This window comes from Heteronotia binoei, chromosome 5 (assembly GCF_032191835.1).
Source record: "Heteronotia binoei isolate CCM8104 ecotype False Entrance Well chromosome 5, APGP_CSIRO_Hbin_v1, whole genome shotgun sequence".
NCBI classification, from domain to species: Eukaryota; Metazoa; Chordata; class Lepidosauria; order Squamata; family Gekkonidae; genus Heteronotia; species Heteronotia binoei.
Genome location: NC_083227.1, coordinates 123603983 through 123618596, shown reverse-complemented (window position 1 = coordinate 123618596; position 14614 = coordinate 123603983). Strand labels below are relative to the sequence as shown.

At 42.4% G+C, this 14614-nt stretch overlaps 1 protein-coding gene across 2 annotated transcripts in view; it reads right to left on the bottom strand.

The window, feature by feature from the left end:
* The window catches only part of GLRA1 (glycine receptor alpha 1), a 120330-nt gene that overhangs the window by 45030 nt on the left and 60686 nt on the right, over window positions 1-14614 (bottom strand). For both annotated transcript variants that reach the window (XM_060238315.1, XM_060238314.1), the window contains exon 4: window positions 2460-2683. In XM_060238315.1, the coding sequence (XP_060094298.1) occupies window positions 2460-2683 (224 nt within the window). The remainder of the gene's footprint in view (window positions 1-2459; window positions 2684-14614) is intronic.

The window sequence follows — 14614 nt, the reverse complement described above, 5'->3', positions numbered from 1 at the left end:
CTAAAGCATCAGACTGCACTTAACAAGAAAATTGCATGTTCTTAATTGCATTCTTTGGGTAGGGGGAGGCGAAGGCGTTTGGAGGTGGCTGGGATAGATTGTTTCCAAATTAAAATCAGCGCAGCTATTTCAGTTCACATAGCATTAATCTGAAATCCAGTGACCCAGAAATAACAATGTTGAGCAAGAGTGGGGGGAAGCCAGCTAAATCTGGCTCTACTATGCAATTTGTCCTCTCTTTCAAAACCATTTTCATTTACCAGAAAACAAAACAAAAGTGAGCTAGAACATTGTTTGAACTCTACAGTTCCAAAGTGTGAAAAGTCTACACAGACATTTGCAAATTGTGCAGGATTTTGAAAATAACACTATAGATTTAGTTTAAAGTGGGGCAGACATTTCAGAATTATCTAACTGTAGCCATATGAACCAAGAGCCTTTGTCAGCTTCTATTTTAAACTGCCAAGCTGATTTAGCGTAAAAGCCAAAAGCCCTTCTTTCTCCTACTACCATAGGCAACCAGGGCTTAACAGTCTAGGCACTGCCATCCATTCTGCATCCCAAGTGTCCTCCTTCCTGACTCCAGCATGCCTCTTCTCTGATAAGGGCTGAAGTAAATGCACCAGCAGGGTTGCCAGCCTCCAAGTGGAGACTGGAACTCTTCCAGAATGGCAACTTAACTCCAGGCAACAGAGATCAGTCCCCCTGGAGGAAATGATAGCTTTGGATGTCAACACTATGGCATTATGCCCCTGTTGAATTCTCTCCCCTCCACAAATTCCATCCTCTCCAGGATCTGCTTTCAGATCTCTCTGAATGGTCCAACCCAGAGTTGGCCACTCTTCTTCAAGAATGGGCTACTAAGGGGACAAGGCTCATCGAGCTATCCAAATCCTGTGGTTTGCCCTTGCCTCTAAGCCTGCCGCACTCTTCTTTAATGTTCTACCCTGTGTTTCAGGATGGAATAGTGCTGCTTGTATTCATTGCTACATCTAAAAAAACTCCCAGGGAAATGTACACTCTGGTGCGTCGAGGGATTATGTAAAACAAATTTTTAAGCTAATACCAAGTGCAAAGTGGCATAACGTTACTACAGAAGAACAGAACAGCTTCATTTTATATTTATTTACAGAATTTATCAGCTTGTCATATTTCAATGCCTTATTGCCTACTCTATTTGTGAAAGTGCAGTGGCATACGTCCCTCCTCTAGCCTTCCTTTGGTTTAAGCAGCTTTCCTCCAACTTAAGTGGCTCTTCTGACAGTGGACAGGTGACTGACATGGAAGGAAGTCTTTTTAGGCTTTAATGTTTAATGAGCTGAGTGGTAGAATACAGATAGGGTTGCCAGCCCTTGGCTACTAATCAGCTGGTCAGAGCAGAGAAAGGGGAAATGATGTCACGTCATTGGTGCAAATCACTTTGGGCAAATATCCAGAAGTAATGTTATGTTGTCAGCATGATGCCAATGTGCCACTCTTAAATTTGTCACAGAGAATTTGGCTGAATTCTTAAGCTTTTGGGCAGTGATGCAATATGATGTCACTTCGGTGTATTTGCTGGAAGTGATCATTGCACTGTCAGCTTGGCATTATTTTCAGGCTATTTCCCCCATCCCCCACCATCACTCCAATAAGTGGCAATGGGTAGAAGATCTGGGGTGGTGGTGGTGTTTCATTCTGAAGAAGGGCAAATATAGGAGGACAACCTGGTAACAAATTATTGCCATTTGATTGCTAGAAAAAAATGCAAAATCTTGTAACAGAAATATTATATTGAAGAAAAAAGCCTGGATCTTGCCAATGACACATATAGGATATTGGAATGGAAGGAACATTGAATAAATGGGTTTGTACTTGCTTTATGGAAGGAAGGGGGCATGCATGTGCTGCTTTCCCTCCTTACAAACACCCACTCTATTTAGGCACTTTAACTTGATACTCAACTTGATTTTAATGGGTATTCCTGCTGGTAATGATTATTTTTTCATTATGCCATCCAGTTGCTGCAATACTTTAAAATTGATTTTTTCTTCAGGATTCAGATATTCCTTGTTTATCGTTCGTTCAGAAATGAAAATATTAGCCAGTTCATGATTCATATAATATCACAAATGTTCATACCATCACAAAGGTCTAAGAACATGACCCCGAGATGTTTTTAATTTTACAGAATGGACTTACATGTCACCTCTACATGTTAAGTTTAATGTGAATTGGGATGTATGGATGGATGCAAGCAGGCCTTGCCCACAAGATCGATGCATATATTTTTGTACCACATGGACCCTGTGAGTCGGGCCTAGTCACATAATTCCCAGTCCACACTAGACATATTTGGTGGTGAGACATGTAACTCTCAGGCTTGCTTCCCATCTCACCATGTGTAAGACATATATACAACACACCCAGGCATTTTGACTCTGTTCTTTCCCCTTTTCATTCCAACCCTTAACCCTCACCTGATGCTGTATAGGACATTGCCATTTTTAGAGATACGCAGGAGTTTGTTATCTGTTGTGATCTCATGAAAGTGGGCCCCTTTCTCATTTGCAAAAAACAAATCCGGTTTCCAGATGGAATCCAACATGGATGGGTCCAAATCCAGGGCATCATCTGGATATTCATTGTATGCCAGCCGGGGATCATTCCACTGCTGCCGCAAGAAAATATTCACTCTGTAATCCTGTAACAAAGAAACAGAAAGCACAGTTATTGAATGCCCAAAGGAAAAATGTTGTAAATGTTTAGAATCTGCATGGTAATCAATGTTAAGTTGATTGATTTTTTTCAAATTGTGTTTTTCTTCATTTGTGCCTCCACTGCTCCACTGAACAATTTTGGGGCAAGAATCAGCTACCGAGGATGTGTTTTTAAACCAAAAATATACCTATTCTAAAGACTAACCTCCACTCTTTCACTAGAAAATGTCATGGCACAAATTAAAGAGCATTTTTTTTTAAAAAAACAACAACCCGTTAGATATGGGAAATCTGTGCTGCAATTGGGGTCAGTGGTATATCCATTGGCTTCACCTCACTTCAGCTACGTACCAGGGATGGGTGGGTTATAATCCACGTTCAGGTATGACATGGATTAACTGGGTCCCGAATCCTAGCCAAATCAGATAAGATCGAAAAGATCCATGATCAGATCTCTCAATTGTGGAGTGATGGCAGGTTAGGCCAGGCAAGTGGTGCTGGGAGGGTATTTATTGGATCATTTCCACCATGGGGCAAATAGAAGCCTTTTGTATGATTTAGATTGGAAAAAATGGCATATGCAGAAGTGGTTACCCCCCCCCCCCTCCCCACATACACCATTGCTTTTCTGATCAAAACAGTCCCTCCAGGTTGCTATGACCTTTTAAAAAAATCTATGGGTGACACAGATCTGAGAATGGATTTCCGTTTCTCATCTGATTTGTTCCTTAGATAAGTTATGATTTGAATATCCTACAGAAATGCAGATTATCAATATTTTAATCTCATGGATGCTCTGAGCCCTTTGAAGGAGGTGTGGAATACCAATAAATGCTTAAATTCTGATCTAGGCCAACATATATATTGATTTTTCTATTCCTATCATGACATTCTTACCATTTTAACAGTCCCTGTGCAGACAAAGAGCAGGACAGTGTGTGTGTGTGGGAGGGGAGAATGAAACATGGAGGTGACACTATTAGAGAGCTCTGTAGTTCATAGTGTTTTTCTATCCAGCTGCAAAATGAGTCTGTGTTACAGATTTTATGGGCCTGCCTTGTATTTTAATTGAAATCTGTCTCACCAGCACCATTGAGAATGACATTTCCCTCATAACCTCATGTCTTACAGCTCCTCTGGGTATCTCCAGGCCAGGGCAAGCCAGACCTTTGATATTTTTGACCCTTTTCCTGGACAATAGCTGGCAGCTTTGGTTTTCTTTGTGTGACCAGTGGCTTCCCTTTGCCATCTGTCCCCTTTCTCATGGCTCTGCATGAGAAAAGATGCAGGCAGCTTTTGGTAAACAAAAGAGGTGAAAAAAGGCCAGAGTCCCTTCCTTTATTTGCATTTTCAATGTGCTTAAGAAGTGGCAGGTCATAAACCAATTTCACTGCCCTTGATCAAATTAATTATTAGAATTAGGATTTAAGATTTTATTCAGTGCTTTCCTTACTTGGGATGACCTGAAGCAATGAGTCAGAAACTGATAGTAAAGGTATGTAAGGAACCCATTACATGTGTGCTCACTGGTAACTAATGAGTAACCCCAGATAGAAGAAGCTGGGTATTTTCCCCTGAATGCAAGTCAATGGTGCTTAGAATTACTGCCTATTTTTAGACATTTGTCTGAAGTTTGACAGCCCCATGGCGCAGAGTGGTAAAGCTGCAGTACTGCAGTCTGAACTCTCTGCTCACAACCTGAGTTTGATCCCAGCGGAAGCTGGTTCAGGTAGCTGGCTCAGGTTGACTCAGCCTTCCATCCTTCCGAGGTCGGTAAAATGAGTACCCAGCTTGCTGGGGGGAAAGTGTAGATGACTGGCGAAGGCAATGGCAAACCACCCTGTAAAAAAGTCTGCTGTGAAAACGTTGTGAAAGCAACATCACCCCAGAGTCGGAAATGACTGGTGCTTGCACAGGGAACCTTTCCTTTCCTGAAGTTTGAGGAAGACTGAAAAACAAACCAAGAATGTGTGGCCTGGAGCAGCTGTTGAGATGAGACCCTCAAGACTTGTTGGGAGATGTGTATATGAAGCAGGAAATCTGGAATATTACATTTACATCTCACTTTTCCTCTAAAGCAAAGCAAAGCAAAGCAAAGCAAAGCAAAGCAAATTTTATTTTTATATCCCGCCCTCCCCCACCAGAAGGCGGGCTCAGGGCGGCTCACAGACATGACAAGCATGATTCGGTTAAAATAGACAGCAATGGTTTAAATAATACAATTACATGAATTAATAAAGTTTAAAAATATAAAAATAAGAGAATAGGAGATTAAAAGATATAAAAATATAAAGTAGGTAGAAATAGGTGCTATATTTCTGTCGGTCATAGTTTACATATTGTCATACATCAGTTCCAATTTCAACATAAAGTGGCTAAAAAATTGCCTGTCTCATTTTATCTTCACAGCCACCTTGTAAAGTAGGTTAAGCTGAGAGAAAAAGAGAGGATGCCTGGCCCAAGCTCATTCAGTTCCCTTTATGGCAGAGGGAGGATCCCAGGTCTCCCCAGCCCCTGTACAACAACCAAGTCTAAAATGATACCTCACATTGATTCTTCACATAAATTATTCTTCATTTACTAGTCATGGGAACTGCTTTTTCTGACATGAAAATGCCAGTTATTCTTGGTAATCAGAACACCCCTAGAGCTGACTACTAGTTTTTTTTTGGGGGGGGGGGCGCTGAGCAAGAGGGGCTTATGTAACCTCCAAGCACGTCACCCTGCATGTCACTTCCTGCAGAGACTATGCTAGAAGAGGAAGCAACTCTTTCACAACTTTTAAGCCCTTGTTGATTTTGGCAAGGCTACTCCTCCTGTGAACTGGAAGACTGGTCCAGAGACTTGGGAACATTGCAGTGACTTCTGAGACAGTTTCTTGAGAGAACGGGTTGATGAACTAGTACCATTTGATATGCCCCAGACAGTTGTTTTTTTGCCATGAGTAAACTCTGATCATATTCTTGTAAACCCATATTAATAATCTCAAGGATTAACATGAAAACAGATTTGCAGGGCGCTAGTATTACTACCTGATATCCAGTTTGGTGCTTGTGCAGTATAATCAGTAGTTTACACAGTTTTATTTGCAGAATGTACATTTTGTGAAGTTAATGGCAGGTGCTCCCCCACTGACAAAAATGTAGGAAAACTTCCAATGAAACACTGTATCTAACAAAAACTATGGCAGTGTCAAAAGCCCAATCTGTACAGCCTATACATTCCCTTGTCCCAATTTGATACCCAGGGCTGTGGTTTGAGATAATGTTATTACTGGGCTGATTGTGTAGCTGTTTTCACATATGTTCTCAGTGAACCCAAAAAATGAAACTGCAGGCTTTTTTTTTTTAAGTAACATGCACACACCAAATTTGTCTTTCTTTAGAACAAGATACTTTCCTAGTTCCTGGCTGAGTACAGATATGGACAGTGTGAGAATGCAGCATAGATGCAGGTACTGCTGGTGGTCACCAGAGCAGTCAGTTCATCTGAAGCAGCAGCACAAGAGAGGATGGGTAAAATCAAGCAGGAGACTGACACAAGGCATCCCAAGCACCACATGTGTCTTTCATGGGTTGTGATCGCACATGCTAAATAATGCAGGTTCAGTCCAAATTCAATGCATTTTCAAACTGGGTTTTGCCAGTTCACAGAGTAAAATCCAGTGGGAGAGTGCATTGAAAGTGGATTGAAACGACATTATTTAGAATGTGTGATCACAGCCATTTTCCAGGCACTAGTATGAAATACATTTGGGGGCAGGTAATCTGTGTGGTTTTATGGTTATTTTTTCCAAGCGTTTCAATAATTATGGTTTATGATTACTACAGTTGGTCTTTTATTCTTTGGGTCTTTTTCTGCACTTTGATTGGCACCCATAGCTTTAAAAAAAAAGCATAAATGCACAGGAATGCAGTTCCGGCTGGCTCGGCATCAGGAGGTGTGGCCTGATATGCAAATGAGCTCCTGCTGGGCTTTTTTGTAGAATGAATGAAACAATGGTGATGTCAGGGGTGTATGACCTAGTATGCAAATGAGTTCTTGCTGGGCTTTTTCTACCAAAAAAGCCCTGATGGTACCTGTTTCCCACCCACTCCAGCAAAATCTTTTTAAACTGCCTTGAGACACTTTTGATTGCGGGACAGAATGTGAGAGAAAACAATAAGCCATATCTTTTTAAAAAGCTAAGGCCCATAGAAATGGATTTCTATTAAAGTGCAAGCCATTCCTTGGGATGAAAATGATACAACTTAATATGCAAATGTCTTAACAGTGATGCAGGTTTGATTGTCTTTAAAAGCTATCACCAGCCTTTTCCATTCCACCAAAACCTCCTCCATAGTGCTAATGTTACCACGTAACATTTTTGTGCTAGTTCCTCACCTGTATTTGAACCTCAAAGCTTGTCTGTAAAAACCATGAATAAAAAAAAATTAAATTATTCTCTACTGTTTGTGAGGAGGGCTGGGTTTCAAGAAGTCACCTTCACATATTCTAGTTAATTATCCATTTCTTTCTCCCCAAGGTAAGATATCTTCAGAAAACTGAGGACAGCTAATAATGGGATTGGCTTTATGCACAACTAAACAGTCAGACAAGCCTGAAGTCCAGGAAGAAAGATGTAAGGGAAGAAAATAGAAGGATTTGAAGAAGAAAAGAGGCTTGCAAACAGCAGCTATCTGATGAAATCAAATGAATTGATTTCCTTCCTAGTTTGCTTGTGAAAAATCAGTGATGGCTGCCGTCAGTGAAAATCAATGTAATTGGCCTAACCGGCAGAAAGTGAAAGATACTTTTGCTTATTCTGGTGTAAACCAGCCAAATGTTGGCAAGTCAACCCTGTTCCTGTGCCTATTTCATGTAAGACATGGAATAAATTTGTGTAGGGAAGAAATTCTAGTGGGAGCTGTTAAGATGAAGAAGAATTGCAGATTTATATCCCACCCTTCTCTCTGAATCAGAGACTCAGAGCGGCTTACGATTAGGGGTGTGCATTCGGTTCGGCCGAACCGTATATACAGCCGAATCAACACTGATTCGGCTGTATACGGAATTGGCCATAGCCGATTCCCATTGCCGCCTATTATGCGGCAGCCGAATACGGCTGTCAATGGAAAAGGCGGGAAAGTAGCTTCTGCAGCCTCAGTGGAGCTGCTTGCCTACTTTCCTGCCTTTAGTGGCCTCTTCCCGCCTCTCCCATAGCCTCCCTGGGATCAGGGAGGGGGGGAGGGGGAAGAGGAGCCTCAGCAGCCAATCCAAAGCATGCATTTGCAAAATGCATTGCAAATGCATGCTTTGCAGGGCTATTGTGTGTAGCTGATGGCCCAGCCATCAGCTACATTGTTGTTATTTTGATCTTTTGCTTACTTGGGTATCCAAGTAAGCACTGTTGTCTGGCCAATCAGAGAGCAGTGCTATTTTTTGAAATTGCTCTCTGTAGGGCCAGAGAACCTTTCTAAGGAGTCTTCCTGGCTGAACTCCTCCATTGCTGCTGTGTTGGTGTGAGAGATTGTGCTGCTGCTGGCTGGCCCTTGGCTTCAGCTGCTGCCTGCTGCTCTCTCACTCAGCCTTACCAGACTTCCCAGGAGTAGAGAAGACAAGGTAAGACAGTTTTGGGGTTCTTCTTGTTTTTGTTTTTGTTGGTAAAAGGACTAGAGTCCCTTTACTTATCCAGATTTGGGTGGGTGAGTACTGGGTGGGTAGCCTATTTGGGGTTGGGGTTAGGTTCTGCTGGGGGTGGGGGCCTGGTGTGGGGGTTTGCTAATTTGCCCATATCTTAATTTAGTGAGAGGACTTTTAAAAGTGCAGTGTCCTTTTACTTCTCCTGATTTGGGTGGCTTGGATTTCTTGGGGTTAGGGTGAAGGTTTTTTTTTTTGGGGGGGGGTGGGTTGGCAAAGTTCCTGTATTGTTAAAAGTTGAGTTTTTTTACTGTTTTAAAAGTATTCAGTGTTTGATTTGTTGCTGCTGTGTTGTGCTGCTGTTACTCTTCTCTTCTGGTTCTTGGGGGGGGGGATGCTGTTTGGCTTAATTTCATAAGTTCCTGTATTGTTAAAAGTTAATCTTTTTACTGTTTTAAAAGTACTGTTTGATTTGTTTACTGTTTGATTTGGTTGGTGTGGGGGTTGGCGAGGGTGTGTGTGGGCTGGGTCACTTTCTTGTTTTTATAGAGTAGATTGTGTGCTCTGTGGCAGGGAAGCTGGCACCTGGGTGAGAGACCCAGAACCAGCAGGCTTGTTGTGGTTGGCCAGCTCTCCCCGTGTTGCTTGGGGCAGGGCTGGAGAGCTGGCATCTGGGTTTGCTGCAGCCAGGTCTGCAGAGCAGACCTTGAGCCGATTGTGTTTTCTGTGGCAGTGATGTTGGCAACTGAGTTTATATTGGTTCCAGGCCTGCAGGGTTCATAGAGTAGATAGAGGGATGTAGTGCATTTGGGTCCTATAGAGATTCTCTGGTGTGAAGTTAGGTTTGGCTTTGGGTGCCCCAGAATTGGACCCCCTGGTCCAATTTTTTTTGGCCTTGTGGGTTTTGTGTGGGACAGTGCCCTGAAGCTGCACAGCAGTTTTGGGGGCTCTCCTCAAAACCCCCTGCTCCCCAGAGCCACTTTTCCCACGACAATTACAGTGAGGAAGTGGCTAATTGGGCTTTCCCCATCATTGTTGACAATGGGCCTTTTGGGGAGCCCAAAGACAGGGACCCCCTGGCCTAATCTTTTTGGGACTTGGGGGTTTTGTAGGGGAGAGTCCCCTGCGGGTTCCCTGCAGTTTTTGGGGCTCTCCCTCAAATCCCCTGCCCCCCAGTAGCCTCTAATTATGCCCTATGTTGCCATTGATTTCAATGGCCCATAGGGTATAATGATGGAATAGGGGCACCCTCTTTGGGTGCCCCTGGAATGGGATCTCCTGGCCCAATCTTTTTGGGACTTGGGGGGGGTTGGAGGGGAGAGTCCCCTGCAGGTCCCCTGCAAATTTGGGGGCTCTCCCTCAAACCCCCTCCCCTCCAGGTGGCTTCAAATATACCCTATTTGCCATTGATTTCAAAGGCCCACAGGGTATAATAGGGCCGTATATTCGGAAATAGCCGTGCATCTACCGTATATGCGGCTATTCCGAATGCGGTATTCAGGAGTATACGGGGATTCTGAATTTTTCCCCCCCGTATACTTCCGAATCCGTGTAATACCGAATTTTTTTTTTGCACATCCCTACTTACGATCTCCTATATCTTCTCCCTCCACTGCAGACACCCTGTGAGGTGGGTGGGGCTGAGAGGGCTCTCACAGCAGCTGCCATTTCAAGGACAACCTCTGCCAGAGCTATGGCTAACCCAAGGCCACTCCCGCAGGTGCAAGTGGAGGAGTGGGGAATCAAACCCGGTTCTCCCAGATAAGAGTCTGTGCATTTAACCACTTCACCAAACTGACTCTCTTAGCCTTGTATGATGAAATGGTACAAGAGAGACTGAGGAAAGCATGGTGTTAATTGCTTGGCGAAACAGAGCATTCTTTGAATAACCAGAGGTTTTAATAGACTGCTGAAGAGTAAGGAACTGCAGAAGGTATACTCCATTTATCCTGAAGGAAGAAAGATGGATAGACTGTTCCAAAGTGATGCCATTTTCAAATACGAGCCTTACATTAATTTGTTCAGTCATTCTATAATGCAAATGTACAATATATAGCTGGATTATACATATGTTTCTCCTTCACTCCTGCATCTTTTCCTATATTAACAATGTGTGAGAGACACTCAGGTGTGCTCTTTGTAATCAGTTACCCAAACACCCCATTATTTAATTGAATAGTTTATGTCCAGATGATTCCTTGCAGTTATTTCCAGTTAGATATTTGCAGCCTCTCGTTTCTTTTGCCCTTTACATTCATTTTCACAGTTACTATGGGTGTACTACTTTCGACTATAAGGTTATATTTGGCTGAGCCTTTTGAAGCAAGATGGGTTATGTATGATGTTTCTTTAAATAGGCACACACAGATATAGATCCTACAGATGCAAAGGGTACTATTAAATGAGAATTCTAAATGTCAGCTTTTGATCTTTAATTTAAATTCGAATTAAAAATGTCTGCTTCTAGCTCTAGAATGGATATAAGATGCTCTGAAAAGGGATATCAACAGCCTGTAACCAGAAAATTCTCAGTGTGGGGGGGGGGGTCACTGGAGGAACTGGTGGGGCATGATGTGACAAAATAAAAATAATTAAAAATACAAATACAATGAATTTCTGGGGGGGGGGGGGAGGTAATAATTTATCTCACTTCCTTAAGCTTTTCATATTTGGTTATAAATGGAAAAAGTGATGGAAGCCACTGACTGCTAGAGTTGGAGTGAAGATGCCAGCTGGCCAGGCCTCCAACTCACAGGCTTCCTCAAGAGTCAAGGTACACATGATTAATACTAATGCATCAGTAGGTATGTTAACAGCTACAGGTCCAAGAAAGGTATATACCTCTGGTTTACTAATGGTCGGGGCCGGTCATCAATGCCAAGGGGCCTTGATATAGTAACTGGAATATATTCCTTATTTGTCTGTGTGTGCACTGTGGATTTCTGTATTCCTTTGTCCATTCTACTTGGTATCTACTTGGAACGAAATAAACTGAATTCAGAAGGAAGCTTCAGTCTTTTTGTCTCTTTCTCTGGCAAGGAAATGCCCAGCCAGCCCTACACACCAAATTGGAGCTGGGGTCTGGGGAATTGGTTGGGGAGGGACAGGGGAGGCTTCCAGGATAATCCTGTCATACCTCCCCTTGTTGAGAAGTTCCCCAACATATCAGGGATGATGAGTCCCCTATTATGCCTTTCTTAAAGGCTGTTTTTTGCCTGCTGAATAGTCATTAAAGGGATGGATGGATTATGTGTCTACTCCCTATTCAATCCAAATCATGGTAATCACGCTACAAAGGGAGCACTCCTCCCCCAAGTCAATAACTATTAATACAAATAATTGCTGTCCATAATGACTTCAGTCTCCTTGCATTAGATGTGTGACCACTTAAATAAATGCAAGTCTATTGTGATGAAGCAGTCCCATGGTGCAGAGTGGTAAAGCAGCAGTACTGCAGTACTGTGATCTGCACTCTCTGCTCACGATCTGAGTTCGATTCTGGCGGAAGCTGGATTCAGGTAATGGGCCCAAGGTTGACTAAGCCTTCCATCCTTCCGGGGTTGGTAAAATGAGTACCCAGCTTGCTGGGTGGAAAGTGTAAAAGACTGGGGAAGGCAGTGCCAAACCATCCCGTAAAAAGTCTGCCAGGAAAACGCTGTGAAAGCAACATCACCCCAGAGTCGGAAACGACTGGTGCTTGCACAGGGGACCTTTATTTTCCTTTTCCTATTGTGATTATGGCAGAAGAAAGGCATGCACAGAACTTCAGAAAGAGTTTGTCCATTCACACGTGACCCAAGACATCCACCAGACTTTAAATGTGGATCTGTTTTCTAGCTATTACCTCAGCTGAACTAATAACACCTCCTGGGGTATGAGGCAGAGATTCTATGACCCTCACTGTAGGCAAATTTGGCAGCTACATACCCACTAGCTATATGTAAGTTCTGCTCACTGTATCCCATTCCCTCATCTGAAGAAGTATGCATGCATACGAAAGCTTACATTCTGAATAAAACTTTGTTGGACTTAAAGGTGATACTTGACTCCTACTTTGTTCTACTGCTTCAGACCAACATGGCTGCCCACCTGGATCTATCTTCAAGGCAACCAAGAGAGAGTGGGGATTGGAACCTGGGTCTCCCAGATCCTAGTCTGACACTCTAACCATGATCCCACATAGGATCTCTTGTATTTTATTGGATTTTGATTGATATTTATTGTATTTTATTGTACAGTACCTTGGGGAGTTTTTAGTTGAAAGGCTGTCTGTAAACTATTTTTGCTTTTGATAGTCTATTGCCAATTAATCATTCTCCTGCCTCTCATTTATTCTCTGTTGTCGTCTGCTTCTTTCTTTCTAGTTCCCTCTCTCCTAATTTACCAGTCACAGTGAGTGGGTTCTATTGGCAACTATCATCTGTAAATTCTACACATTTGTATAATTCCCCCTTTGTATTTACTTTAAAAAATAAATAAGAGGCCCACCACCCAGAATCACTGCTAAATTACATTGCAATCCTAAACAGTTACGCCCCTCATTGTTCATTGATTTAAATGGACTTGGAAAGATGCAAAGACTGCATGGTTAATTTCCTGATAACATGTTCCCTTTCTTTGTATTCTTTCTAGCTCCTTTTATTTCCCTTTGGACTGTGTTCCAACAGCATTTGTGACTTCATTGGACCTTTGCATGTTAACACGACAATAGCTGCTGATTTGTTTGCTGTGAAGACATCTTCTAAAGTCTTTAAATGTCAGTGTTCATGTATTATGTGTAAACTGCAAGTACCAATACTGTCATTTTAATTATCTCTCTAGTTAAAAACTGAATGGGCGTTTTCGCACTGACCTTCTAGTGGCGCGACCACCCTCTTCACACCGGAGGATCTGCCCGGATTTCGCACAAGAAGCGCCGGCGCACCCAAAAGAGCCGGCGACTTCCGTCGCGAAACCCGCTCAAACGGAAACCGCCAAGAAGCAGGAAAACGTTTGAGCGGGTTTCGCGACGGAAGTCGCCGGCTCTTTTGGGTGCGCCGGCGCTTCTTGTGCGAAATCCGGGCAGATCCTCCGGTGTGAAGAGGGTGGTCGCGCCACTAGAAGGTCAGTGCGAAAACGCCCAAAGTGTAAGAAATACGTAACTTATACTCCAACTGGAGCAGTGGTCTCACAGTGCTTCTGAAGCTGAACTGAGGTTGTTATCAGACTCTGATGACTATATCTGGTCAGTATACTTTTTATTTGTTAAAAAGAAAAAGAAAAGTACTGGTTCTCATATATAAAGTTGTTCCCACCAGTTTCCTCCTCAGGACTTGGGAGAGCTCCCCTCTTCAAGGTGCTGTACTCGGTACTGATGAGTACCATCATAAGGAAGGGAGAGGGGAAACCCCACTAGCCAGAAAAGTCAAAGTCCAGATTTTTGCTTTCTCCCTTGAAATTTTAATTTTTATTATGAAAATGCCATGAAGTAACTTGATCACTGAAAAGCTGTTTCACAGCTAGGATTTTCCTGATTACCCCTGACAGCTATCATGTGTTAATGAAAAACAAGCATTTCAGTTTAATATTTATACTTAAGTAGGGAAATATTTTTTCAAGAATAAAAGGTACTTTACCTGATGGTATAGATACTGGTATCCATACCCTATGTGCCAATAAATGAAAGAGAAGTCCACATTGTAACTTAGAAAACAGCTACAGGGGGCATTTAATCCCCCAATGTGGATTCCACTCTCAAACCCATAAAAATGCCATCATACTGATCACATGAGAAATTTCACACCTTGACCTTATCATGGCACATTTCTTATCAGTATGCAGCTCATATAAAATTAGCCTAGGATACAGACAATATAATGGGGGCTAGTTGTGCATCTGTGTTGATGCAGAAACTGATCCAAGCATTTGCACCATTTTGGATACATCCTATAGCTTTCATTGAAATCTGAGTTTTCTATTCAGTGACTTTTACATGCTGATAAGTGTAGTACCAGTACTTCCAATCCAGCAGAGTCAGTTGACTCCTGATGCTGCCTAGAGAATTTAATTTTATTCTGTTTTCAAGAGGGTATAATGGTCCCTTCTGTTAGCATCAAGATTAATTGGCATTAAACTTCATTATTATATTTTTGTATTCTCCATTTTATTTGTGTACTGCATTATGAACGTTTGCTAAAAGGTGGTCTAGAAGAACTATGAACAAATAAATGATAGCCTTCATAATATGAAAAGCAAAGAATCAGAGCTTTTTAGAGCACAGATGTTGCCTGACCTGGAAAGGCTACACAATATGTAAA